The following is a 27,427-nucleotide window of genomic DNA, read 5'->3' as shown; positions in this document are numbered from 1 at the left end:
TTGGTATCCACCTCCTTGTTTAAGGTAAAGGATATTTTGGAAAATCATTTCTTGTGGCCATGAGGGGAAGGGCTTCTTTAAGAATCAATATTAAAAAGTTCCTCCAAATGTAGAGGTGGAAATATGAACAGATGGTTAAGTGGCATAAAGCACAAAATGAAATCAAAGGATATTCAGTGGCATTTAACAAGCCTTCAGGAAACTAAACTCATGCTTGGTAGATATAAGCATATGCAAGAGGGTTCTTGCAAAGACTGTTTTTAAATCAAAATTATAAATATGTATTTCTGAAAGTCATTCTGCAGATAATTTGCACTTGCAATAGACTCTGAAATTCAGAGTTTTTGCCAAAGTTAAATTCTGCCTTTTGCAGCACACAGCAGGCATGTCTGCTCAGCTCAGTACTGTGGGGACGGGCTCTTTCTGAAGCAGGAACACATCCTGTTCCCAGCAAGGCCTGGGCTGTGCTGGTCAAACAGCCCAAATATGAGCATCCACCTCCTAAACAGGGTATAGGGCTGCCATGACCACATCAATCCCCTAAAATTTTAGTGAGTAAACTGATATTTAAGGGGAAATGGCTTCAAACAAAAAAAAAAAGTAGGTTTAGATTGGATGCTGGGAAAAAATTCTTCCCTGTGAGGGTAGTGAGGCTCTGGCACAGGTTGCCCAGAGAAGCTGTGGTTGCCCCATCCCTGAAAGTGTTCTGGGCCAGGTTGGATGGGGCTTGGAGCAACCTGAGATAGTAGTAGGTGCCCCTGCCCATGGCAAGGTTGGTTGCAACTGGATGGTCTTTAAGGCCCCTTCCAACTCAAACCATTCTATGATTCCTGTTTTATTCTTTATCTCTGCAGCCTTGTTGCAGAAATACTTGGACAACTACGACCTTAGCATAAAAGTGATCTACATCCTGGGCACGCTGGGCTTTTCCCTTGGCACTGCAGTGATGGCCATGTTCCCCAACGTGTACGTCACCATGATAATGATCAGCACGATGGGAATTGTCTCCATGAGCATCTCCTACTGCCCCTATGCACTTTTGGGACAATACCATGAGATAAAACAGGTATGTGGAATATTTGGAGTATGTATGTGAATTAAGGCAGAACATCCATGTTTCTCTTAAGATCACAGTGGCAAAATAGATTTGTTAAATGCCATTTTTGAAGATACCTGCTTGGTTGGGATGTGTGCCAAAGCTTGAATGGATAGTAAATAGCAGGAGCTGGTGCTGAAATCAGATAGTCTTCACACTGACTTGGCTCAGAGGGGGTCACGATTGCTTTTTCCTATGCTGAGGTAAAATAATCTGGGGGCATATGGCAGATGAAGAAAAATTAAATTATTATTGGAGTGAATATTTACTATCTATCTAGTTGTTACTCCTGTCTTGATGTGGTATGGTAGTGTTACTCAGGTTTTTCAGTCTTAGATTTTGAAGTGAGTCTGGAAATGCAGCTGTAATTTTGGGTATGCATAAAGCAAAACAATTCTGCTGGAAACAAGGGCAGTTTTACTTCCCAACAGTGTCATTCCACTGTTCCATTTGGATCACAAACTACAGGAGGAACTTTTGTTACAAGTTCCTGAATTGCGACTGGGAGGGGGATTCCTTATCATAGGATTAATGTTTTCATGTAATACCAAATGTTTCATGTAAAGTTGTTTTTACAAAACCTAATCTTGGAGCTGATGTGGGCTGGAAGTGACCCTGTCAATACCTGCCTTGTGCTGCAGGGTCCTGAGGAGGCTGTTGAGGAGCAGATAAGGAGGCTCTGGAGTTGTGTCATGGTGCTGCACAAAGATGATGTGAAGTTGACCATGGGGCTGAAAAATTTGAGGGAAGTTCTGATGTTTAAGTATTGCTGTCATCCATTGTTTTACCTCCTACCACCTTTCTTATCTTCTTGCAGTACATTCACCACAGCCCTGGGAACTCGAAGCGAGGGTTTGGCATCGACTGCGCCATCCTGTCGTGTCAGGTTTACATCTCTCAGATCCTGGTGGCCTCCGCGCTCGGCGGCGTGGTGGACATGGTGGGCACGGTCAGAGTCATCCCCATGGTGGCTTCTGTGGGATCCTTCCTGGGTTTTTTGACAGCGACTTTCTTGGTGATTTACCCCGAAGTCAACGAAGAGCCAAAGGAAGAGCCCAAGGGCCTGGGTTCTCCAGAGACAGCCGAGGGCAGTGGCGCGGGCACGGAGAAGCCGACGGTGCTGAAGCTGACGCGCAAAGGAGCCACGGCGGCGGAGCCGGAGGGCGAGTCAGCCGTGTGAGGCCACTGACTCTTGTTCACCCACATTCCAAGGAGTGCAGGTGCAGGATCAAGAACTTTTGTTGTGTTTTTTTTTTTCCAGGAAAGCGAATTAGGACCTTCACTACTTGTGGCTAAAATTTGCAGAAGAAAAGGCAGTTTCATGCAAAATTGTAAATGAAATTCTGTAGTCCTTCCTCTAGGTTTGAGCAGGTCGCTCTGATGCTAATTGCTTTCTCTACAACTTAGAAATGTCATTTCTGAACACTTTTTTATTAAGAATACATTTAGATTTCAAATAAGTTTTATTAATCTGCATGAGACTCACAGTGTATACAATTAGCAGTTAGAAAAATTAAGTTTTCAGCTGTTTTTAAACTAACAGAAAATGGAAGCTATCTCGACCTATAGTCTCTTGCCATTTTTTTGTCTGAACATTTCAGATTTCACTATGCTTAGACATCAATTGATTTTTTTCACGAGCATGATATTACTGGTCTGACAGCTACGTTAATTTTAGACTTCATGTTTTTGTTAGTGCAATTACTGCAGACTCCTTTTATTTGCAATTATTTTCAAGGAAAAAAAAAAGCAATTACTGCAGTTTCTAAGAAATTGCCGTGAATTCTTTTAGTCATACTATTCACAACCACTCCCAAATCTGCTGCTTGTCAGGAGAGGGTGACACTTGGTGCTGGATGTCAGCTGTAGATGGAAGGAGCAGCAGCTGGGAGAGGTGACCAGCACTCACAGGTTTCTTTATCACAAGTGCTGCATTTTATGAATGTCGTTGGAATATGCTGTGACAATTTTTAGCTGAGAGTTTCACGTGCTGGTGAACTCGGGGGTTTTCTCAGCATTTAAACCTGATCATCTCTGGATGAAGCTGCCGTGGAGAAAGGGCATCTCTGGGGTCAGCTTTGTGGAAGGGTGCATGCGGATTCTCTTCCGTAGGGAAAGGAAGTCATTGATTAATTGCACTTTTTGCGATCCTTTAACCTCCTGGCTGGGAATGCAGCAGCCGAGGTAAAGGCACGGGGTCAGTACAACAAGGAGAACCCAAGGCCTACCTCCGTCACTTTATGGCATAGTCTGGGTGTATAAAAATCTGTGTCAGAAACAGTTTTTAGGCCTTAAAATTCAAATGTTGCTGTTCCAGTCCCTGTGTTGGAGGAATTGTAGGCCAGAGCTCTTCTGAGCTGCCGTACCAATGTTGTCAGCACATCCTCCATGTCCCCTTCTGTGATTCAGGACACAGCTGCAGTGCAAAGATACTTTTCTGGAAAGAGGTTCAAAGAGTTATGCTAACTTGATTTAAAATAGGTTTGGATCATTATCCAGCAGCCATTTAAAGCAACTTTTGAAACTTGTACTTCACAAACTTCCGATTGTCATTTGTAAGATATGTTTGTGATGCTGTTGACTCATTTTGGCTTGGGCCCCCCAGGCTGCTTCAATCCGTGTGCTGGACAGGCAAACACAGCACGGTGTTAGATTCCTGCTGCCTCAAACTCCTCCTCCTCAAAGACTTGCAAATGCCTGTGTCAATCATGCTGCAATCCAGGCATTCAGACAAAGAAGCTATATTTCAATATGAAAAGCAGTTTTTAATGAATTACTTGAATTGTCAATGTTTTTGAGAAATGGATGTTTGGGTGTGTTTGTAGGTGGGATCTGTGGGTTTCTCTGAAGGCTTCCAGTCAATGCCTATGGCCTTTGCTATCAAGGGTGATGATGTTTTAGGCTGGTGACATCACAGAGCACTGAAGTACATGTAATCACACAGGACTTGAGGTTGTATTTGTTTTTCCAAGTGTCTCAAGGAAGTCTTTCTTTTTCTATGGTGAATATTTTTTCTGTAGAACATGTACTGTGAACTGTGTTCAGCCAGGGGAGCAATACTACTGAAGAGTGTGAGACCTTACTGAAGAAAGCAGTTGTGAGAAATTCTGCCGTGAATTTTATCATCTCAGTTACATTTAATATATTCTGGTGATGTTCATGTGTGAGAGACAAGTGTTGTGTTTCACCCTAGAACTGGCATTCATGTAAGTTACATGCTGAGTTACACATTTTAAAGTGGCTTTAATATTTTAGTTTTGAAGCTCCTTGAAGATTCTGCTTTTGGTTAAATAACCACTGTCAAGTACTCCTTATTTTAATCTCTACTGCTGGAAAGGTTCTTCAACAGTTTAAAAACCTGCATCTTCTGAGTGGTGCCAGCCTTACCTTTTTCCCAAGGGTTCCATGGACCAGCATGGATCAAATCTCCATTACTCCACACTGCACTTTCTAAGCCAAGATCTCTTTCACTGCACCATCACACTGACCAAGTAGCTGCAGAGAGGGTGGAGAGGCTGCAGCTCCCTCTGACTTCAGATCCCACAGAGGAAACATGAAACCATTTTAGGAGTGAGCTCACCCATGTTTATGGAGCTCTCTCAGCCAGGGAAGGGCAAGGACAGAGGAAGGAGCTTTCATTTGGAACCCAGAGGCTTCAAGCAAAGGCAGGGCAGGGCCAGTTTTGTCACAGACAGCATTTGGCATGGCTTCATTTCTAAGAACTGGATGTTAAAATCTGTGTTTGGAGTTGTTTATGGGGCTCATAACGCAGGCATATGCACACTGCCACAGCAGGAAGCTGATTTCACTCCCTGGTAAAGGCAAAGGAAATAATTATTCATTGTAAATGTGCTGAAGTTTTTGTAGTGTTGCCAGAAGAGAATTAACTTGGGGAGTCCCAGCCAAAGCATCTCCTCCTGTCCTTGGGCCAGCCTGGGAAACCCCCACACTGGCTTCACCTGCTGAGGTGTCCCAAGGGCTTTTCCTTGGATGAGAAAGTCATCTTTTAGCCCCAGCACTGCTCAGTGTAGAGTGGGCAATGATTTATTTCTTCATCTGTCCCTTACTTTATCTTTTCATACAGAAATTCTTTTTTTGGCCATAATTAAAGTAGTACAGTTTTATGTGTTTGTTGCAGATCTTGTGGAAAGAAAAGTTTTAGGTGGTTTTTTTCAATATTCCTGGTGACAATTAACATCTTTTGTTTTGTTTGTATTCCTGTCCAGTTGAAGTCATCCCATTGGACCATCAGTGTAGTAGGATAAGGTTTAGGGGTTCAGTTCTGTGTTGTTCAATACTATAAACAATTTTAACATGTTCTGCTGCAGTGATGTGTGACACAAGGCACTGCTGGGGTCAATCAGCTGCACATCTCGAGATGTTTCATGTGACAGCAGAGGAGCTTTAACTTTCACCCCTCAGAAAGGTGCAGTGTGGGTTTGGCCCTGTTGGGTTATTCCAGTCCAGTGAGATCTGTGCTGTTTGTGGACAGCAATTTCAGACTCCAGAAGCAATAATTTCTTAGTTTCTCTTCTTGCTGGTTTGATGACTTTCATAGAGATTTATTGCCTAAATAGCCTTTTAATAACACAAATATGGTGTTTTGCTGGTGCTGGCTGTGAGTAGTTGTGGAAAGATAGGGATTGTTCATCATCAGGAGGGAGGAGGCCAGTAAATCCAATGGAGGTTTGTGCTCTTGAAACACACAGTGTCCTTTTCCCCTTTCATTTGGAGCCTTTTTCTAGGCTCTGAAATATTCCCAGCACATCAGTGCCAATGCTGGCACTCAGACCCCAGGATGGAACAGGCTGCATGAGGTTTTCCTCACAGGCAAGGACTGAGTCCTTCTCATCCCTCTCCCACCTCATCTGAACCCCCCAGCACTTGGAATGACAGCAGCAACCACGGTGCTTTTTGCCAGGTACCTCATTAAAACCTTGTTTGCATCATTAAGAACATGTCCCCTGCCCTTGGTCTGGGATGAGCGTGGCTTCCTCCAGCATCCACCATGAAAAGCAGGATTTTCCTGGCTGCCAGATCTCACAGCCATGCAGGTTGGGGTCACATCTATCAGTAAAGGCAGAGAGGGTCACACTGTTCCTGGGAGAGCTGGGACATCCGGGCAGAGGGAAGCACAGGAGGCAGGTGCTGAGATCTGGGGGTTTTTAGGGATGTTTGTGTGTGTGTGTGTCTGTACCTCTGTGTTTGTACATTTCCAGACACACTGCTTGGGCCAAAATACCTTTGGGGGTTGTGTGTTGCTGTCACTGTACTCCACAATGTTTTCAACTGAGTTCTTCCAGGTTTCCCTCATCCTAGTCCAATGCAAGACAAGCTCAGCTATAAATATGTATCCTATTTAAATGAACAAATGAACTCCTGCATGATATTCCAAGCACATGTAGCAGCTTCAGCATCTGAAGTGTCTGTGGTGAAAGAGAAGTTGGTTTTCTTTGCAGCTGTTTTGTCCTCGTTTCCTTTGAATAGGCCAAATAAATGTAATGGACACCAAATATTGCACAGAAATGTTATGGATGACTGTGTGAAAGAAATACCAAATTTTATTTTTCTTTGCAGAAACTTTGTGGTTCCAGAGAGTCTTTAGCTGTTTTCCTTCCTTAAATGACAAAGCTGAACATTTGTAAAGCACGTCACAAAATGGTCATTTGGAAAAAGTGGAGCTACCCAAAGTTTTCTCTTTGTCATGTTGCATCCAAAGGAGCTGCAGCAGCTCAAACACCAACTGGAGTTTGAATTTGAGGCTCAGCAGTTCAGAAACTGCCTTAGAAAACAAAAAAAGGCTCAATTCCTTTTCCTGGCATGGCACTCGCACCCAGTGATCTGCTCATTAAGGTGTTCCAGGCTTTCCTGTTGTTTAAATTAAAATTACCTCCTGGAAAACCGATTTGGTTTGGTTCCTCAACCCAAGCAGCTTCACCTGAATTTCCACCTCAGCTTCCCTCACCCCTGGGAGTACCAGGGCTGCCCAGGAGGGACAAATACATCCCCCACCAAAAGAGAGCATCTGCTGTAATTAAAGGGCTTTTGATGCCCTTGCAACCTGCTAAAATTTTAAGGAAAATGCAGAGCATGGTTCAATTTGATCTGCTCTGGCACATTTATTCTTAAATTTGGAAGTTTGGGGTGAAGCTCTGGGAGCATTTAATCAAACTTAATGATGTCACCTTATTTACTGTGCACCTACTCAGTCGTTAGCAACAGCCAAATTGTAATAAATTACCCAAAAATCCAGACTTTTCTCTCAACAAATTGGCAGTTCCCAATGTGAATTTGTTTTGCCTGATGTAACATGAACACTAAGCCCTTTAAGTAGCCAAATGACCAGCTTATTTTAAATGCCTCGTATTACTAGAAAGCTGCATATAGGCATCTCATAGTGGGGAAAAAAAGAAAAAAGAAAAAAAAAGAAAAAAAGAGAATATTTAGTTCCTTTGTGAACTGGCCATATGACAACTACGTTTTTATCAACTTATTAAGTTGGGGCACTATAATAGCTCTTGCTGAGTTTAGCAATGTTTATAAGCATGTGTTAAACACATAATGTTGTTTTATGAGGAAAAAGGGATAAAGAAAAGTGATGTCACAGATGAATGTTTGAGTGCGTAGATGGCATAATGTATGTATGATTTTTATTTCTACACTGTTGAGCTTATTTTCTGTTTAAAGGTTAAAAAAATTGTTGCATGAGAACTGTTTTATTGTGTTCTGCACTTTCTGTTCTTTTTTGTATAATCTTGATTTTTTTTTCATTTATGCATAGAAAAGAAAAAAATCAGTTTAGAAATATTCTACTCCACGAGACATTGTGTTCCAATCTGTTGTTCCGAAGTTCGATCTTAATAAACATTTCAGTAAGAGTTGGTGGCTCGTGTCCCTGTGCTGTTTGTAGGGAAGGTGAGCAGAGGGACACCTGGTCCCTGAGCTGTGCAAGGCAAATAACACTCACCTGCACCCCAGAGCTTTGTGAGTATTTCCAAAAATGCTACTGCCAAACAATGCCTGGCAAGAATTCAGGTGTCACAATTCAGAGATGGTTCTAAGCTCACCTTGAGGGTTCAGGTGTAACCCAGGAGACAGCACAGGTGGAGCAAAATGGGGATACCTGGGGCAGGTGTGTGTCCCCAGCTCCAGGCTCTGCTCTGACAAAGGGTGGTGGCTGTCACACAGAATCTGTCACCACTCATGCCATTGCTAGGGCTGAAGAGCTGAGGGTCTCCCCAATCACCTCTGAGTCTATGATTTAATAGCCACAAGCAGCTCCCAAAGAAATCATTTCACATCCAAACTCATCAACCTCTGGGACCATTGACAACTAGAGGGGAAAGCTGGAGCCAGATCACAAACACCAGCTGATGGGTAAACTTGCAGTGAAGAGCTCACTTGTCCCATTTGGTTTCTAGTTTCCTTGACAGATTTTATCTGTGATTCTCCCTAAAGGAAATTCCTCAGAACAAGTATCAGCAGCTCTTGGTTCATTTTTCATAGAATCATCCAGAATTAATTACACTGGAAAATACCTCCAAGATTGAGTCCAGCATATGACCAATCACCACCTTTGTTAAGTAGACCAGAGCACTGAGTGTCACATCCAGTCTTTCCTTAAACAACTTGAGGAAAAGTGACTCCACCATCTCCCTGGGCAGCCCCTCTCAGTGCTTGGCAACCCTTTCCATGGAGAAATTCTTCCTAATACTCAAACTAAACTTACCCTGGTGCTAATTGAGGCTATTTCAGCTTATCCTGTTCATAGGATGGACTTGATTAATCCCAAGATCTTTTCCAACCCCAGTTGATTCTGTGATTCAATGCTTGTGACTTAGAAGGAGGCTGATGCCCACCTGGATACAGCCTCCTCTCAGGGAGCTGTAGAGAGTGACAGAGTCTTGCCTGAGCCTCCTTTCCTCCAGACTGAGAGCCCACAGATCCCTCAGCTGCTCCTCACCAGGCTCATGCTCCAGAGCTTTCCAGGTGCCGTACTCTATCCTGGACGCGCCTCCAAAGTTCAAAAAATAGAAACACCATCAAGGTGTGGCCTCCCCACTGCCCAGCACAGAGGGACAGTCACCCCCTGATCCAGCTGGCCACACTGGTGCTGACACAGAAGCTCAGGATGACACCTTCCCCCTTGCCCACTTAGGCACACACTGGCTCAGGTTTAGTCACTGTCAAGCAGCAGTCCAGGGCTTTGCCTGCTGGGAACATTTCCAGCCAATCTGCCCCAGGCTGGGTCACTGCAGGAGCTCCTAGGGACACAAGGGCAGGACCCAGGCCTTGCTCTTCTTGAACCTCACCCCACTGGCCTCACAGCACCCAGCCAGCCTCTAGAGCCTTGTCACCCTCCAGCACATTGACACTCCCACCCAACTTGGTCTCATCACAATTTTACTGCTGAGGGTACGTACCCTCTATGGCCTTGTCCACATCCACAGGACAGACACTGAACAGAACTGGGCCCAGGGGACACTGCTAGTGACCAGGCAACACTGGATGTGACAGCATTCCCCATCACTCTCTGGACACGGCCATCCTGACAGTTCTTAACCCAGCAAACAGTGCCCCTGCACAAGGCCTGGGCTGACGGCTTTTCCAGGACTCTGCCGTGGCAGATGGAGTCAAGGGTTTTTCCTCATGGGAGACTCCATGCCCCGCCTTTCCCTCAGGCCTGAGGTGGCTCATCCATGGCCCAAGGGATATCAGGTTGCTCAGGCAGGACCTGCCTTTCCTAAACCCAAACTCCCTGGGCCTGATCCCTCAGCTGCCCTCTCTGGGCCCTGTCATCCCCCTCACCATGATCTATCTGCCCCAGAACCTTGCTGGGCCCCGAGGTCAGGCTGACAGGCCTGCACTTCCCCACAGCCTCCCTGTGGCCCTTCTGGGCCTGGATGTCACACTGCCACCTCCAGGCATCTGGGACCTCCCCAGCTGGCAGGGAATGATGACAATGAAGGATGGCAGAGTGGCTTAGGGAGCTCTTCCATGGGCTCCCTCAGCATCCCTGGGGGACTCTGGGGCAGGCCCACACACTTGGCAGTGTCCAAGTGGCTGCACGGGTCACTGACGGCTTCCTCTGGGATTGCAGGGGGGCTGCTCTGCTCCCTGCCCCTGTGTGCCAGCTCAGAGGCCTGCTTGTCCTCAGGATAACCCATCTGACTGTTGAAGGCTGAGGCAAAGAAGGCATTCCATGCCTGAGCCTTTCCTCGTCCCTTGTGACCATATTCCCCTCATCCCCACATCGATTAAGGAAGGGTGATGTTCCTTGGTGCTCCTGTGTTCCTCATCTTTTTTAACAAAGACCTTTTGTTCTCTTTGAAGGTAATGGCCAGATGAAATTCAAACAGGTTTTTGCCATTCTGATGACCTTTCTACCTGGGATCAGGGCAGGGACACGTGAGGAGCTGAGTGGGAATCACACTTTGGCACAGCACAGGGCTTCCTTGGGCATGTTTAGGGGAAGAACACACAAGGTGGGACAAGAGACAGCTGCAGGTCTATGGGAGAAGAACAAGTGTAGGCAAATTGAGGGACAACGGCCTAAACAAGGCCTCTGTGACCAGGGACCTGTTCTGTCCTCCATTTTTCTGCATGGAAACCACCAGGCCTCTGGGACCATGGGCGGCCATGCCCACCAGGCCTTTGTGACCCGCGGTGACATCGTGCCCAGAGACCATTGTGATGCAGGTCCATGTCATGGCACTTGGGGCTATAAATACCCTGCAGCGGCCACTCCCAGCAGAGCAGCTCTCTGAGGAGGCAGCAGCTTCTCTGGAGGCAGCAGCTTCTCAGGACACAGCAGCTCACCTTGGTGATTCTGGCCAGTGTCTGGCACAGCAGCCTGAAGATGTGGAAGCAGCAGGAGGCGAATGCCCACGGCCAGCCCCGGCAGGGCCGGCCACTGCTGCACCAAGGCCTTGGGCCAGCAGCAAGGCAGGGCCGTGGCCTGCCACCCGTGCAAGCCGCACGTGCTGTGCCGCTCTGCACTGCGACCCAGCCGGCTTGGAAGCACCTGGGGCACTCTGCGACAGACGTGCTCATCAAGGTGCAGGCAGGGCATGGGGACAACACCTGCAGGGACCTGTTCACGGGCCTGGGCCCGTATATGTGGGGGAAGAGGTCCACCCTGAGAGCCTCCAGGTGGGTAAGTGCCCACCAGGAGGCACAGGGAATTTGGTGGCCAGCCAAGCAAAGAGCGTGGCACCATCGGCTGTGCCCAAAGGATGAGGCGACTTTGGTGGATCGTTTGCATAAAAAGAGGGAGGAGCTGGGCAGGTTGGAAGACAAAGTCCATGCAGAGATGTTTAGAGCCACCTTCTCCTCCCTGTACAACAAAGAAAGTCCCATGACGTCCAGGAGCATCCTCAGGGATCCACCAAGCCCCATCCTGGAGCCACCGGCAGGCCATTGCGAGAGGCACAGCACATCCTGTGTGACAAAAGATGCCACAGGAGAGACACCAAAGTACTCAGAGCTTGTGTCTCTTGACCAGTTGTTGGCAGAGATATGCCCTGTCTCTGATGACTCTCTGTCCTCTGACGCTCCTGTCAAGGAGCTCCCCGAAAACTGGGAGCAAGAAGAGCTCCTGGACACAGAAGCAGAAGGACAGAAGGACAGAGAGCCAGAGAGTGCCTTGTTTCTCCCACCACTGCAAGACAAAGAAGAATGTGTCCTCAGGGACACATCAAGTGTCAGCCCGGGACTTGCTGCAGGCTCCCACGGGCTGTGCAGCACTTCGGGAGGGACCAAAGACTCAGCAGGAGAGACAGAAAACAACACAGAGACGGCACCTCCTGACCGCTTGGCGCACCTGCGCTCTGCCTCTGACAATGAGCCATCCTGTGATGCTCTTCTAAACGAGCTCCTGGAAAAGCGGCAGAGAGGAAAGTTCCTTGGCAGAGCTGGGCCAGGAGAGTGGGACAGCGAGACAGAGAGCTCGTTGTCTCTCACACCGGGAGATGATGAAGAGCCAGAACATTCTACATTGGACAGCGATCCCGACAGCAATGGGCACAGCGAGCCTCTCCCCAGGGCACCGCCCCAAGAGCCAAAGGGGTTTGCGGGGTGCCCCTCGCCTGCCGATGCTGTGGACGAGGCCGAGGCAGGAGGCATGGAGGCTGGCCGTGCCCAGGCCGCCCCTCCCCAGGAAAAGCCCTGCGGGGATGAGCCGCCGGCAGGAGCTTGCCCGGTGCCTGTGCAGCCCCTGGCACGCAGCGTTCCTGCTTGCCCCGCTGGCAGCGCAGCCGTCCCGCAGCCCCCGGCCCCACGGCCACGGCGCTCCATGGCCAAGAGGGCCCGGCGGGCTCTGCGCCGCCTTTTCTCCTTCAGCTGCCTCAGGGGGCAGCCAGAGGAGTGAGCCCGGGGCCAGCAGCAGGACCATGGCCAAAGATGCCGGGGCTCACCCTGGGGACACCCAGCTCCCAGGGGCAGCGGCAGGTCCCAGAGGGAACGGCTCCAGGGAGATGAAGACTCGGGATGCATGGATGGATGGCGGGATGGTGGCCAAGGCAACCACTTGCCAAAGGCAGGCCCTGCTGCCGGCCACAGCGCCTCAGCCCAAGCCAACAGCAAGGCAGCCTGCTCAGGGAGATCCAGCTGAGGAAGGGTGACAGCACTGCCTCGTAGAATCCCTGAGGAGCTGAATTTAGGCCTGGCCTGCATTTTCAGGGGGCATCCCAACCCTGCCCCAAGCTAGGCTTAGGACTTGAGAAATGCTCCTTGGGCCTCAGCATTGCAGATAAATACAGGCAAACCTGTTCTCTCTTCACATGAGAAATAGCAAAGTGCCTCCCTGCATACCAACAACAACAACTGGAGAAAGGTGTTAACTCCGGTTGAACGATTCGGGCATCCTCGCCTCTAGAGGAACCACTGAGAATCCAGTGCAGAGAAACACAGGGTGAGGGAAGACCAACAAGTCGCTACTGGAGCCCAGCCTCTTGCACTGCTGTTTCTTTAATCTCTTCCTCACCTCACCCCAGCCCTGCTCTTCCCCATGCCTCAACACTCCAACTCTTCCCCACCCCCCTCCCAGAGCTTCCCAAGCACAACCCCTCCATTCTCCCACCCCAACCACCCTGCATTCCCCCTCTTTCCTTCTCACCCTCCTCTTTCCCATCCCCACATTTACAGTCAACTAAATCTCTGTTGTTGATTTTGATAGATGGTCCTGTTGGCAACTTAGTTCAGGCAGAGGCATCTCTCACTAATCTCATCTCAACAGGGCCACACATCTGCTCACAACACCCAAGGTGTGGCCTCCACAGTGCCCAGCACAGAGGGACAGTCACTGCCCTGGTCCTGCTGGCCACACCAGTGCTGACACAGAAGGCCAGGAGACCGCGGGCCTCCCTACCCAGCTGGGCACACACTGGCTCAGGTTTGGCTTCTGTCAGCCAGCACCCCAAGTCCTTTTCTACTGGGCAGATTTCCAGCCACTCTGCCCCCAGCCTGGGCCACTGCAGGGGCTTTTGGGGACACAAGGGCAGGACCCAGGCCTTGCTCTTCTTGAACCTCACCCTGCTGACCTTGCACCATCCATTGAGCCTGTCCACATCCCAACTACCCTCCAGCACAGTGGCACTCTAACCCAACCTGGTGTTTTCACCCTTGGCCTTAAAAGCACTGGGGAATGAAGTCACCAATGCCACTACCTCTCACATGCTAAGTGAGCACTCTGAGAACTGCACTAATTCCCCTTTTGGCCAAACAAAGCTCATCCATACACTTTTCCCTGGCCATTAGTTTAAGGTAGATGTGAAAACTTTAAACAAAATAGACTGTACATCAGGCCCAGCCTATGCAGTTGCTTTTTCAGCAGTACAGAGAGGAGAATGGGGACCTTTCTCACTGGTGCAGGAGCCTCTCCAGATACCTGCAGGACACCCAGAAAAGGGGCTGTGCTGGGTTTGGGTGGGATAGAGCTGAGTTACTTCCTAGTAGCTACTTCCCTCCCCTCCTGGTCCTACTTTGCCTCACCTTGAGGGACACCTGTACCTGGAGAGCCCAAAGTGAGGGAGGGATTAGGTGCAAGGGAATTTCCTGCATCCCTGTCTTCTCCTGGCACACTGACAAGTGAAGGGGCCCCTGTGCCATGTGTAGGAGGAGGGGAAACCTTCTTGATCCCTTCCAGCACCGTGGCAGGATGAGGCCTGGAAAGAGGGACAAGAAGCAGAAACTCTTGCAATCTGTTGTTCCTTTAGGTGATCCCCCTGCTCTGCTCAGGGGATGTGACTTATCCCTGGCCCTGGGACTCTGTGATCCTTGTCCAAGAGAAGGAGGTCCCTGCTTAGGCTGGAGCAGAGTGCTGGGTCTGGGCTGGCTGGACTGTGCTGTGGTGGGGGTGAGGACAGTGGATCTGGGTCAGCCCCTGAGCTGTTGCTCATTACAGAATAACCCACAGTGGCCTTGCAGTGGTTCAGAACAGCCTGGAGAGGAGCTGCTCCAGCACTGCCTCAACTTCCCAGTCTGGACCAAGAACAACCAAAAACCAGTATTGTACCTCCCCCAGCCCAGTCTGCCCCAGTGGGACCAGTCCCTGCATTCTCCAGGCTCTGCAGCAGCTTGGGTGTCTCCCATCCTGGGGGGCAGGGGTGGCACATTGTCCCCATGTCCCCACAGTCCCCATGTCCATCCCCAGGTGAAACCTCGTGCGTTTGCAGACCCTGCAGCAGTGGCAGCCTGGCTGTGGAACACTCCCTGCACACAGAGCTCACTGGGGACACAGGCTGTGCCTGTGGGATGTTACCATCTTCTAGGTGACATCCCACACCCCCCACACTGGGGTCCCATGTGCTGGGCAACCCTTCAGATCTCAAAAAGGGGCTTGGGGCAGCCACCCAGCAGGGCCAGAGATGAGTTTCAGCAGAACAGTGGCCCAAATCCTGGGGACAAGGGTGGCTGGTGGTAGCATTCTGTGCATTTGTGCAGCAGTGTCCCTGTCCTGAGAGCTGGGGTGGCACCCACTGCCTCTGAGAGCAGGGGACCTGTGCCAAGACACCAGAGAACTCACCATGGAGAGGGAAGTAAGATGCCAGGAGGAATCCTGAAGGTTACAGTGGCAGATGAAATGGATGCAGACAGGTAAGGAATGCACATCAGGGGGTGAAGATGGGGCTTAGTTCCACTTGCCTCCAAAAGGACTCAGCTGGCACTGAAGGAGAATGGGGCCTGGTCCCTTTAAACCCCCCAGCAGCCTGTAAGCACAGGCTGGGAGGCAGAGGAAGGGGCTGTTTCCTCCCTCCCTGCATGGCCCTTTTGGGGAGATCACAGCCAGCACACAACAGCCTGGATTTCCAAGCAGCTCCCATCTCCACAGCTGGGTTATTTCTGGAAGCAGACACTGCCATCCCTTGGTTTAACCAAAGAATCACAGAACAGCTCAGTTTGGAAGTGACTTATATGGATCATTGAATCCAACTCCCTGCTCTACACAGTGCCTCCAAAAACTGGACCATAGGACCAAGAGCACTGTGGGCTCCTGGCAGGTCTCTCTGCTCCTCTCAGGTTTTTCAGGCTCGGAGACCAGGAAAAAAAAAAAAAACCAGCAAAAAGAAGCTGAACAAACATTAACCTTGAGGTTTCCAAGAAACAGGCAACATTTCCCTGAGAGAGATGGGAAGGGGATGGGGGCACTAGCTGGACTCAGAGTCTCAGACAGAGGCTGACCAAGCCCAACAGCAGCACAGCCTTAGGGCCAGGGAGGGATAGGGAGTGCTGAGCCCAGTCACTCACAGCCTCCCTTCTCCTGCCAGGGGCAGCTCCTGCTCCCTTTGTCCCTTCTCTGGGAGACAGTGACTCACAGAGACAACCACACCTGGCCAAGCTCTCACTGGCAGAGGGGAAAAGAGCAGCTCTGAGGAGCTCAGAGGTGCCTTCCCACCACCAAGGACCCACGGGAAGTACCTGAAACTACTGAAAACAGAACAGAACCTCACAGTGCTGTGACTGCAGGTCCATTCCACAGCTGAAATCCTGGAGCAAAGTTGAGATAGTCAGTGAGCACCTAAAAAACAGCTAAGAAGACAAAAGCAGGTCTAAAGAGTATGCCAGGAATGAAAATCAATAAAGACAGCTACAGGTGGGCAGCAGGTTGGTACAGCTGGTTCATTTCTGCAGCCAGGGAAAGTTCATTAACAGCCCTTGTGTGTTCAGTAAATTCAGTATTTAATTCCTGTAATTACCCCAAGCAGCCTGACCATGCCAGGGAAGGAAAGAAGGAACCTGGAAGTCACAGATATGGGGCTCAAAAGGGGACATGTTACAGCAGAAGCTGTTTCAGAAAGGAGAACAAGCAGAGAAAAAACCCCAGGTAATTATTTGTTACAGCACACAGAGAGGAGCAAGTCAGTGCTAAAATCATCATTCTCGAGTATCAACGGGAAAACAAACAAAGTACAGAGGCCAGAGTATCAATATAGTGTTTAATATTCTTAAATTGATATAAAAGCTAAAAAAAGTAAAATTTCTGTTGCCATGATATGATAAAAACTTTTATCAGCAGAAATATTATACAGAGTCATAAAATTTCTAGTCATAATATTTTCCAGTTGTTTATATCCTTCTATTTAGCCCTACACTGGTTTATATTTATTAAGAAAAGTAGCAGCCCATTTTGTCCTTTTATTTACAGTCTTTTAGACACTGTTTTCCACTCTGCACTGATGCAGATAAAGTTATTCTGCACAGATTTATCTGCAGACAAATGTCACCAGTGAAAAAACCACTGTGCATCAGGCACCAAGCAGGGAATGCTGCTCTGGAGACTCTTCCAGGCTGCAGCTCCTGGTGCTTGCTCCAGGGTTTGAGGAGAGGTTTTAGGTCTGTGCAGAACTTAAAAATAAAGCAGGTTCTACCCAAAATAACAGCAGTTCCTCTGATTGCAGGAACAAGAACTGAAAGGAGGAGGGGCAGAGGTTGGTCTGCACAGAGACTGAGAGGTACTTCCAAAAGCAAGTATAATATATACAGGAATTAAATAAATTAATGCTTCAATTTAAAAAAAAATCAGTTTCACAAACTGTTCCGAATGCCAAGTGCTGTGCATTGCTTTCAAAGAAAAAATACATTAAAAAAAAAAATTTATTGGAAATACATTGTTTCAGCTGGAGGAGCTTTCAGTGCTGTGGGGAGAGCCTGCCTGTGCCTGCATTTTAAACACAACAGCCCCAGAAATCCCCCCAGGGGTAAGGGACACTGCCCACCTACAGCTCTGAGCTCAGGAAGATGATCACAGTGACAACCCTGCAAGTCCAAGTGCACTTGGTTTTTTCCTTTCAGTGCCCTTTTCCACCTATAACAGGCTGTAAAGACATCATGAAATCCTTTTTTTAATCAACCTTGCACTGCTGAGAGAGAGCTCCCATGGAATTACTGAGCTGGCTCTGGTGTTCCCAATGTGACCAGCCCAGCAGGTAACCCCAACCCTCCACACCACCTCATGTCCAGTTGGAGGACAGTGTCCTGTCTTCTCCCATTTCTGTTCCTTTACCAAATGTGCAGAAGCAGGACAAGGTGTGAGGGAAGATTTGCTTCCATTTCCATTTTCTACAACGCAGGGATGGAAACCCAATAAGTACAAGACAATAACACTGGCAGGTGGTTGAAGTAGCTGCAAAATGCTGAAGTAAACACAGTCCCAGGTCCTTGCCTCTCCCCAGAGGAGGCAGACACATCTGCAATAATGTGGCTATCCAGCCTTCCAGATGGCAATCTTCCCTTCTTCCTTCCCCGAGCCGCTGAGGACGTACCTGTCCTCGGCCGAGCACAGCGCCTTCACTGCGTCGCCGTGACCAAGCAGCTCCTTCTCCACACTCTTCCTCTCAGCACTGACCACATAGATCCTCCCTTTGTTCTTGCCCTGCAGCTTCCCACTGCTGCCAACCCACAGCTGGGGGAACAAAACAAACCCACATTTTTACTATTTCACATTTCAGTCCAGGACACAGTCAAGGAGGTTTATGTGGCACATTGGTACAGTGAAGGTTCCCTCATGCTTGGCTGGAAAAGGGGAACACTGAAAATTTCCTTCTCAGTATAAATAAGGGGTTTGGCCACTATTGCTTCTGGCCACCTCCAAGTCTCCTCAACTGTTGTAGCATGAGTTGAGGGCTCCTGGAGGTCGTCTCTGCTCCCCTCAGTTCAGGAAATCCCCTGTGCCCCACACTGGAATGTTCAGCTGCTGATTGTGCCTGCACTGGGGCTGCTCTCCCTCACCCCTGTCTAAGGCACAGTGTGCCCAAACTACAAGAGCAGAGGAAATCCAGGGAAGAGCAACTAAAACTGCCAAGAGAGAGGAGTAGCTGTGTCCTGGGGTCATATGAGCAAAGATCAGAAAGTGGATTGGGTTGAAGGGGACTTTAAAGATCTCATTTCAATCCCCTGCCACAGTCAGGGACAGCTTCCATGAGACCAGGATGCTCAGGGCTCCATCCATGAATGGGATGGGGGCAGCCACAGCTTCTCTGGGCAATCTGTGCCAGGGCCTCACCACCCTCACAGGGAAGATGGAAAAGCCAAGACTCCTTAGGTTGGAGAGAAGGCAGCTAAGAAGCCTTTACAAAAGGTTTTTGAACTAACAGAAGAGCAGATAAGCTGAATGTAGAACCACTGTTCCACCTGAAATTAAGGAAGTCAGGGACATGTGGGAACTAGAAATTGTTCTGTTTCACTGAGAAGAAAGTACTTCTCTGTACAGGGCTGGAAGTGAAATTCATGAACCTGCTGCTCTCCAGGGAACTGTGGCACCAGCAAGTTCAAAATGAAATCACAGCCACAGAGATTGGGTCAAATAATAGGTAATAAAAGACATAGGCCAAGGTGCCAGACAGAACACATCCTATTTCAGACAGACACAGCATGCAGCTGGGTTTCTCTCCAGTTTCTTACAGAAAACAATGGCTTGTTTTTAATTAAAGCCTGTGACTGACAGCCCCACCAATGTTGTTGTGAGCCTTTACCAGGCTGCAAGTTCCCTCTCCATAACTCATTGCTGCGTAGAGGGAACAGGAGTGTGAGTGGTGGCACAGGGTCTGCTTGGAGCCTGTCACTAGAGGTGTCCCCCAAGGGTCAGTACTGGGCTCAGCATTGTTTAACTTATTCATAAATTACTTAAAGAAGAAAAGAAAAAGGAACAAAGTTCTTCAGTAGAACAAAAAAGAGCTTAATGCCTTGGGGGGTTCCAAACAATCCTTTCACTCCCTTGAAACAGAGGTTAAATATATCAATCTCTGCCTTGGGAAAGAATATCCTAAAATGATTTTCCATTTTAGTACAAAAGTCCAACCAGAGGCTGAATACAGAGAAAATCTCCCTATTCCATTTAAAAAAAAATAATTTTTGAGGAAGGAAGGAGGGAAAATGTGAGAAGAGGATTCCAAAAGTTGTTTTCCCAGTAGATATACATTAGCTATTTATTTGCAAAGTAACCTTGAATGGGCCCCTGTGGTAGCACAACTACAATCACTTGCACAGCTCCTGGTCCCACATAAAAGCAGGTACACAGAGGCCAATAGTGACATGGACACAAGATGCCAAGGCAGGAATCCACTGGCTCCTTTGGTCTGTCCTGAGTTAGAAATGTGGTAACTAATCAAGGAAAAGGTCATCTACAAAAACAGGCCAATTAATTGGCATTTGTTGTTTGTCTGGTAACCTTTTTTCAAGGCTTAGTCTGAGGAGCCCTGAGATAAAATATCAAAGGACCTAAACTTTCCATTTCTACAGTTCCCTGTAAATGTCAATGGCTAATAAATGTCACCAGACATTTAACTACTGATGAGGGCTTTTGCTTGCCATGCATTTTGGGGTACACCTGCAACAGCCATTTGTGTTAGGCAGTCTTTAGCTTCTCTAATTTCAAAGAGGAATCAACATTCCAAACCTCATGTACATATGCACCCACCCAGTGAGGAAGCAATGACAGCCCATGACAGCTGCAAACAAACAAAACTTCAGTACAGAAATCCACAAGAGGCAAAAAACAGCCCAGATGTCTCTCACCTGATTTTTAACTCTTATCATACAAGTAATCTCAGAGCAATCCTGAAGATGAATCTTTTGAGGTGTACTTGAAAGGTCTTTGGTGTTCCAAATGTACAGGTCGCTACTCCCCGAGTAAGAGGCCCACACTTCATCTCTCTAAAGTAAAGAAAGATACATTTAAGCACTGCTGACAGAAAATGTATCCAAATTACCAGGGTTTGTAATGCCACATGGCCCTGCCTCCATTAAACTGCATCACCAGAGTAAGTGCAATACCTCTGGAAAGAGCTGGAAGCCAAGGAAAGAGGAACAGACATCCTTCAGGTGGTGCTCGATTTTCATCTGCGCTCGAAACTCCTGAGTTGACACTACAAGAATGCAACTTCTGGTACCTTCAATATTAAACATACAAAGTTAGTAACACATGCCCACTTCTTCCCTCTCTACAAAACATGGATGAAAAAACAGCAAAATAAAATGGAATATCCAACAACTGTCTTGTTTCTTTATGTGAAGATGATTTTTGTAATTATTACAGTTTGAGGAAGGCACTTACAGCACCACAGTTGGTCATTATGAAGCTTCATAGAGGTGAGATTTTGGTAGGGCAGCTGACAGACACGGTTCACTTTGAGAGTGCTGATGTTCCAAGCAATCACCATTCCATCTAAACTGCTGGAATATGCTTCACTGCTGGCACAGATTAAAAAAATTAAGAAGTATAGTGTGCATTCATGTTCAGAAAAGAGTGCACACACAAAAGAGACTTACTTGCAAAATAACCAATTTTACAGTAATCCAAATTAATGTTAATTTTTAAGTTATCTTCAGTATTATCCTTTACAAACTCTGTATCAACTAGAAACACTGCAGGCTAACTCAGAGCTCACAGAATGAGAGCACATTACATTATGCATGAGGAGTAGAGCACAACAAAACATTCCCTATAATTCCTCTGAACAATGTTGCCTGATGGATTTTCTCTTGAGTTAGAACAAAAATATCTCAAACTGTTCTTATTTGCTACTGCACCTGAGAAAACAAATTATACTATCTCTTTTCTTTTTACCTTTAACATTTGTTGTTTAGAATGAGCAAACCTTTTTCAGAAGGGTCCAACAAGACTTAAATTCTTCCTGAAACCCAGTCACATCTGCTGCACCACTGGCAGACCTATTGACCCTGGAGCTGCTTTTCCCATGGGAAGACAGCAGCTTAAGACCTTCAGCCAACACTCTTTTCAGTGCTACCAAAAGATCAAAAGCATTTTGCCTGAACAGAACAATAATTGTATTTTTTTTTTATAAACAGGCAGGAAAAATCCAGAAGCTTGCTGTAAACATGTAGTCAATGATGTGATCAAAGCAAAAGTGAAGTGGTCTTTAAACTGCATCTGTATCAGCTCTTCACTGGATGCTGCCACTTCCTGGCTGTTCTCATCTTCATCCAGAAGAGCATTCACTCCTTTATCCTCTTTGTTCCAAACTACACAGTGTTCTTTATTTAAAAAGGAAATTCTCAGTTGACATACACAATATGGGAACTACAAAAATGAGCTAAATGAAGACTTTATCAGCAGGATAAACCCTCCCATTTAAAGCAAGAAATCCTTTCAACATCTAGGAAAATCAAATTAGATCTACCTGGGTGTTCCATTCTTCTTCTCCACAATGATGTCTGTAACGTCAGAGCGATGATCATTCAGTTGTTTATTACAAGACATACTGTGGGTGTTGATGATGTAAATAATGGAGTCCTGAGAACCAATCCACACTTGACTCTGTTCCACCATGACCATGCAAGTCTGGGGAGAAAAAGCTCAGGGTTAAATAAAGCCTAGGAGAGAAATCAGTCTTTAATGTAACAAAGAAAAGGCTGTATTCAGATGATCACTGTAGGAGATGCAGACTTGGCTCTCCAGTGTTTTATCCTTTGCTCTACTCCATAAATAGTGAGAGGACAGATCTCTTTGCAAAGTTTATCCTTCAGTAAATAGGATTTATAATTTATCTTAGGGACTGGCTAAAGTTGTGCTTCCTGCCCAAACAAAGTAGAAGTTACAGGGGGCATCAGGGGAACTAGGGAGGTTTGTGTGCTCCTTTCCTCTGGATTGAAGCCAATCAAACTGTCCAAAGTAGCCACACTTCCTAGTTCATCCAAAAGTAGTGTTCAAGAAAATACTATCTCCTCTGCTGTCTCTTGAATGTCCTTCCCCTCCATCACACATTCTTCCTTTACCTCCCTCCAGCCATCACTTGCAACTTTTTTTATCTTCTTTTAGGTATCTGACTCTTCTGGAAATCCATCTTTCCTCCACCCAGCTCTTCACCATCAGCTTTACCCCTCCCTTTCTGACTCTCTCTCACACTCATCCACAGCAATCTTTTTTATCTTTCACACAAGTGACATGTCCAATCCCTTTTCCCAGGCTGCATGCCTAGTTCAGATTCCCTTTTCACAGAATTACTCTTTCAGGTTGTCTTTCACAAACCACTCCCTTTCACCTGCTAGTTCAGACACTTTCTTTCAGAGCTCTCTCTCTCTTTCAATAGCCTCTACCTGGTTTCCTTACACCTCTTCCCAATCTCCAGTCCTTCAGTATGGGTGAATTTTTATCTGTTCCTAGGATTCCCCTTCTCTTTTGGTTAATTGTCTTTTATTCTTTCTCTTCAACCATTTCAACCCTGCTTTCCTGCCCCAGGAACCCATCAGGCCCCTCCTAAATCCAATCCATCACTTCTCTTGACTTGTTTTACTATTCATCCATTTAGCCTCCTTCCTGCTTTTCTCAAAAATCTCCACTTTTCCAGGTTAACTGAATCCCAAACAACCCAACAACTTTTAAGGAATGATGTGATTTGGGGTTACAGCAACAAAAGCACACCCAGCTGCAGCAGGAGCTGTGATCCTGTGCCAGTCTCACCAGTTTAGAGCGGCCCATTTTGAAGCAGTGTTGCTGGATAGACCAGGTAGAGGCATCAAAGACCACAACCTTCCCCTCATTTAAAGCACACCAGAGTTTTGGATGAGCATTGTCCAGTCTTTCTGAAGGGTCAAGATGCCCTAGAAATAAAGCAGAGAAGATGAGAGAAGTCAAAGAAAACATAATATTTTTGGAGACCAGTGGGAAAGGCATTATTAGGCAGAGCAGGTTTGTAATGAAATGCATCTTCTGGAATTTGCATCATCAGTTATTGACTGACACAGCTCTCACAATGCATTGTGCTTGTTATCATCTGTTTGCTGAGTTCACCCAATGATTTAATCTTACACTCCAAAGATACTCAGAGCAGAGATAATCTCTTTCATTGATGACTAAGAGCTGAGCTCACTGAGACTGCAGTAAGGCTTTTAAGCCCTATAAATACAACTAATAAATTCACTCACTCTTGTCTACTCCACCAAAGCCTCTCATAGTATGAAGAAAGAAAGAAAAGCATCACTGAAACCAACAGCCTCTACAATGTTCTTTGCACTGTTGTTCAAACTAACTCCCTCCCAGGCCTCTACTGAAAAATAAAAACCTAACAATGAATATTGATCAATGGGGGAGCATCATCCATCCATCCACCTGGCTCAGTAAGTGAGCCAGAAATCTTAATGAGAAATCAGCCCATTAACACAGAATTGAAGTCTGTGATAAGGCACATGTGCAGAGAAAGGCAAATTAAGACAGTGAAAACTATGCCTTGGAGTATCTTAATGTGCAACATTACTGTTCTTTTTAAATTATTTTTTCTGGTTTAGTATTCAACACACAACCAATCCATGTCAGAATGTGAACACATCAGGCAGGCATAATACCAGGTGTTCTAAGATAATGTGCTTTATAGGCTAATTAAAGCTGGGCTAATCTAGAGAGAGCAACACATCACCTTACCTGGAGTATAAAGCAAGACATCTATTGCCTGTGGAAATGTCTCACCAGCTGAGGGGTTGATCTTGTGCTTTAGTGTCTCTGAAGTTGTTTTGGGGACCATCATAGGCACTAAAATATATTTTTAGAAGGTAATGAAGCGCACATTTAAGCCTGAAACAGAACTCCAATTCTTATGAGATATCAATTCTACACCGTTCATTCACATTTCTCACTTTTCTTTCCCTCTAGCTTTAGCTGAGAGCCCAAACACCATTTGTATGAATTCTGGTAGCAGAGACATCCACCACCCAAGGAGTCTAAAAAACCAAGACAAAAACACAGCATCCAAGACGGAGACAGAAGCAAAAACCAAAACCTAACCAAACAAAAAGAAAAAAAAAGTCAGGGAGAATAAAAAAAAAAAAATCCCTAAAACCCCTAAACTTTCTACTTACTATTAAATAAATTGCATTTGTCAAAGTGCAATCAGGCTAATGTCTTTTTGTATTTCTAAACATAACCAGTTTGAAAACATACACACTGAAAGAGCAGAAGGAGATGATGCAACACCAACAGGCTTTGCAGCATTGCTGTGACTGACCTTCATTTTTCATCCTGTCAAAATAAGACAGTTTAGAGGCTGCATAGATGCTTTTGGAGGACTGCAGGGCACCAACCACAGCATCCATCAGGAGAACATTTGTCAGTGCTTGCTGAATATACTGAGGATCCTAAAAACAGAAGTCATGTTGTAGTTTATCTATTGCTCATTATTCTTACAAGACACCATGCTCAAAATCACAACACTTGTCATGCTTAGCACAAGCACCAGGCAGGATTGCAGCACAATTCCTGCCACTTGCTGGCAGACCCCACTCCCACATCCCATGTTCCAAGCCAGGTCCTGGAGCAGGGAGTCAGAAGCCAGTGTTATTACAGGAATACTTCAGATCTGACACAACCTTGATACAGGATGTGCAAACAAAAACAAAAAGCAGACATAGGATGAATACCCATTTCCAAGCTGGATTTTTCTTCATGGGAGAGAAGCACCATAAAATTCTAAGACTAGTGCATGAATTATTTAGAATAGAGACAGACAGCATATTCTTCGTATTATTTGGTTACAAATCCCCATATTTATACCTTGTGATCATATGCCATTTTCTTTCCAGCCCACATTTCTTTCACTATCAGGTACCAGAGATCACACTCAGTTTTAAGGTTGGCTTCAAAGACTTCTTTTTTAGATAATGTTTTAATCCTCAGAGTAGGTATTCTCAAAAGAAGGAAAGCTATAGTTGTGCTCTTAACTTCCTGGAAAGTTACAGGAAAGAGAAAACAAAGAGAATGTACCCAAATAACAGATGATTCAGCACTCAGCCCACAGGGCAGCTTTTTCTAATTACAGCTAATTATTTCAGTTGTCCATACACCCAATTAAGCAGAGCTGGATTTATGAAAATAAGTTTAATCATCATACAGCCTTAGCTCCACAGTGGATATAAGGTGACCCACTGATACCTCAGCCACATGAGCACATTTAATGCTCATGTTATTAAACTTATCTACTCCACATCCATTTCTCTGAAGATACAACCTCTTGATGTTCAGTCATGAAATTTTTGGTCCAAACCCCCAGAATTTTACCTAATCACTCTCATAGTGACTTCAGCACTGTTTCCTACTCTCCTTACTGAATCCTTATGTTGAGAGCCAGCTCACTCTGCAGAATGGGACATAACCTATATCCCAGGCATGCCAGAGGAGAGGAAGTTGATGCTCACCTCTATATCCCTGAAAGCAGCAATTGGGACATAGCCAGGACGGCCTCCCTCAGTCAGCAGGAACAGGCGCTTCTGGGTCAGAGCTATTTTCCCCACACCATAGTTGGTTTTAACTGAGCAGGATAACTTGTACACACATTCATTTTTATCTAGATGCTCAGTTACTGCTGGTGGCAGATTCACCTCTTGAGCTTCTGCTTCAGTTTCTTTCCAGTAGTTGTAGAAATCTCGGAATGTTTCAGGATCAATTTGTTTCTGCTGTCCTAAAAGAATTTTAAAACCCCTTTAGTGTGAGAAACTATTACACAGATTTGTACAGGAAGAGGGGTTTAGAAAGACAGTAACTGTCAAATTGTGCCTCTTTATTGTGCATATAAGTATAGACATTTTAGGCACATGTCCCTATCCCAAGGTTATCTCAGGCACTATCCTGGTATATCCCCACCAAGGTACAACCATCCCTCACTGAGTAAAATGTGTGACTAAAGTCACTCCAGCTCTGCCTAAATATAAAGGAATAGTATAAAAGTGAGTTAAGAATGGGGAGAAGTTAGAGAAGACTCCACATAAATTCTGGGATCAGTCAACAGGGCTGAACCTGTCTTCTCCCTATAGGATCACCTACTTGGTAACAATCATACTCTAGGCACACTGAATCATTATTTCCACCTGGCTCTTACTGGAGATTAGAGCTTGTCCATACAAAGCTTTGAATTAATATATTGCTTTAAATGCATTTTTGCAGTCAAATATTACAACCAGCAATTCTCAGACTTTAACCTCTGATAATTTTGCTAAGAGAGTGTTCTTCTTTAAGCTGTTAATGTGAGTCCTGCAAGGATGCTGGCAGTGGGTAAAGGACACCCAGGAGGGGTCTCTCTGTTTGGCAGGGGACCCTCCTCCCTGCAGCAGCTGCTCAGTGAAGGGTTTCCACAATGGAACACTGACAGACTGGTCAGGCACAAGGGGCTCAGCTCTCCCAGGGCACTGACAGACCAACCAACACTAAGAGCTTGAGTAAATCTCCCTTTTTCAAGTGACAATGCTAAATAATAACAACCAAAAAAACCTCAACAACCTCATACTCACCTACTGTCAGGGCATCGAATAACCGATGGATAGTGTCTATATCCCTGACAATCCCAGACTCCTGAATTCTCTTCACAAAGTCATCCAGCTGCATGTGTGTTTTTGGCAATTCAAAATGTTTTACATGGTCATCCATTTTCAGAACTTCCCTTTGTTTTTCCATCACTCGACTTATCAGCCTCTTGAGCTCAGGTTTGCGGTCTGCCTGCAAGCGCTCCGAGCGAGGCAGGGTCTCCACTATTTTTCTTACAAGATCAGTAGGGAAAATTCTTAAGTCTGTTTTTTCTAGGTTCTGAAAGTCAGAAAGTGCATTTAGTAGTTTTCCTTGCATCAAGCTAACAAGGCCCCGGAGGTAGAAGTACCTTGCCAGCAAGGCAGAGTTCTCGGGGGGTAAGGCACTGATAGCTTTGCTGAGGTGGTTGAAGAAGTCTGTGTAATAGGAGTGAACACACTGGAACAGCAGAGGAAAATGAATTTCAGGGATTTTGAATGTGGTGATGGATTTGGAGGGTGTTCTCATGGCTAGAAATAAACACCAAGAGAGTACATTGATCAGGGAAAGGAGCAGAAGTGTAAATATCTTCACAATCAGCAATACTACAA

The 27,427-nt window shown here is 46.3% G+C and overlaps 2 protein-coding genes across 6 annotated transcripts in view; one reads left to right on the top strand and one right to left on the bottom strand.

Moving 5' to 3' along the window:
* The window catches only part of SLC45A4 (solute carrier family 45 member 4), an 85,175-nt gene extending 77,201 nt beyond the window's left edge, over positions 1–7,974 (top strand). For all 4 annotated transcript variants that reach the window (XM_071421890.1, XM_071421889.1, XM_071421888.1 and 1 more), the window contains 2 exons: positions 855–1,066; positions 1,914–7,974. In XM_071421890.1, coding sequence (XP_071277991.1) covers positions 855–1,066; positions 1,914–2,276 — 575 coding nt within the window. In that variant the 3' untranslated portion in view covers positions 2,277–7,974. The remainder of the gene's footprint in view (positions 1–854; positions 1,067–1,913) is intronic.
* Positions 7,975–16,511: 8,537 nt separating this feature from the next.
* The window catches only part of DENND3 (DENN domain containing 3), a 32,025-nt gene continuing 21,109 nt past the window's right edge, over positions 16,512–27,427 (bottom strand). Inside the window, exons 13-23 of one of the 2 annotated variants that reach the window (XM_071421884.1) lie at positions 26,825–27,346; positions 25,736–25,998; positions 25,095–25,265; positions 24,550–24,679; positions 23,970–24,077; positions 23,013–23,152; positions 21,733–21,893; positions 20,646–20,782; positions 20,366–20,481; positions 20,108–20,245; positions 16,512–17,996 (exon numbers count right to left, since the gene is read on the bottom strand). In XM_071421884.1, coding sequence (XP_071277985.1) covers positions 17,796–17,996; positions 20,108–20,245; positions 20,366–20,481; positions 20,646–20,782; positions 21,733–21,893; positions 23,013–23,152; positions 23,970–24,077; positions 24,550–24,679; positions 25,095–25,265; positions 25,736–25,998; positions 26,825–27,346 — 2,087 coding nt within the window. In that variant the 3' untranslated portion in view covers positions 16,512–17,795. The remainder of the gene's footprint in view (positions 17,997–20,107; positions 20,246–20,365; positions 20,482–20,645; positions 20,783–21,732; positions 21,894–23,012; positions 23,153–23,969; positions 24,078–24,549; positions 24,680–25,094; positions 25,266–25,735; positions 25,999–26,824; positions 27,347–27,427) is intronic. The other variant, XM_071421885.1, reaches the window with a different exon arrangement.

The sequence above is a fragment of the Agelaius tricolor genome, unplaced genomic scaffold, assembly GCF_023055355.1.
Source record: "Agelaius tricolor isolate 1412-34295 unplaced genomic scaffold, bAgeTri1.0.p SCAF_2, whole genome shotgun sequence".
Taxonomy (NCBI): Eukaryota; Metazoa; Chordata; class Aves; order Passeriformes; family Icteridae; genus Agelaius; species Agelaius tricolor.
This window is presented reverse-complemented; position numbering and strand designations above follow the sequence as displayed.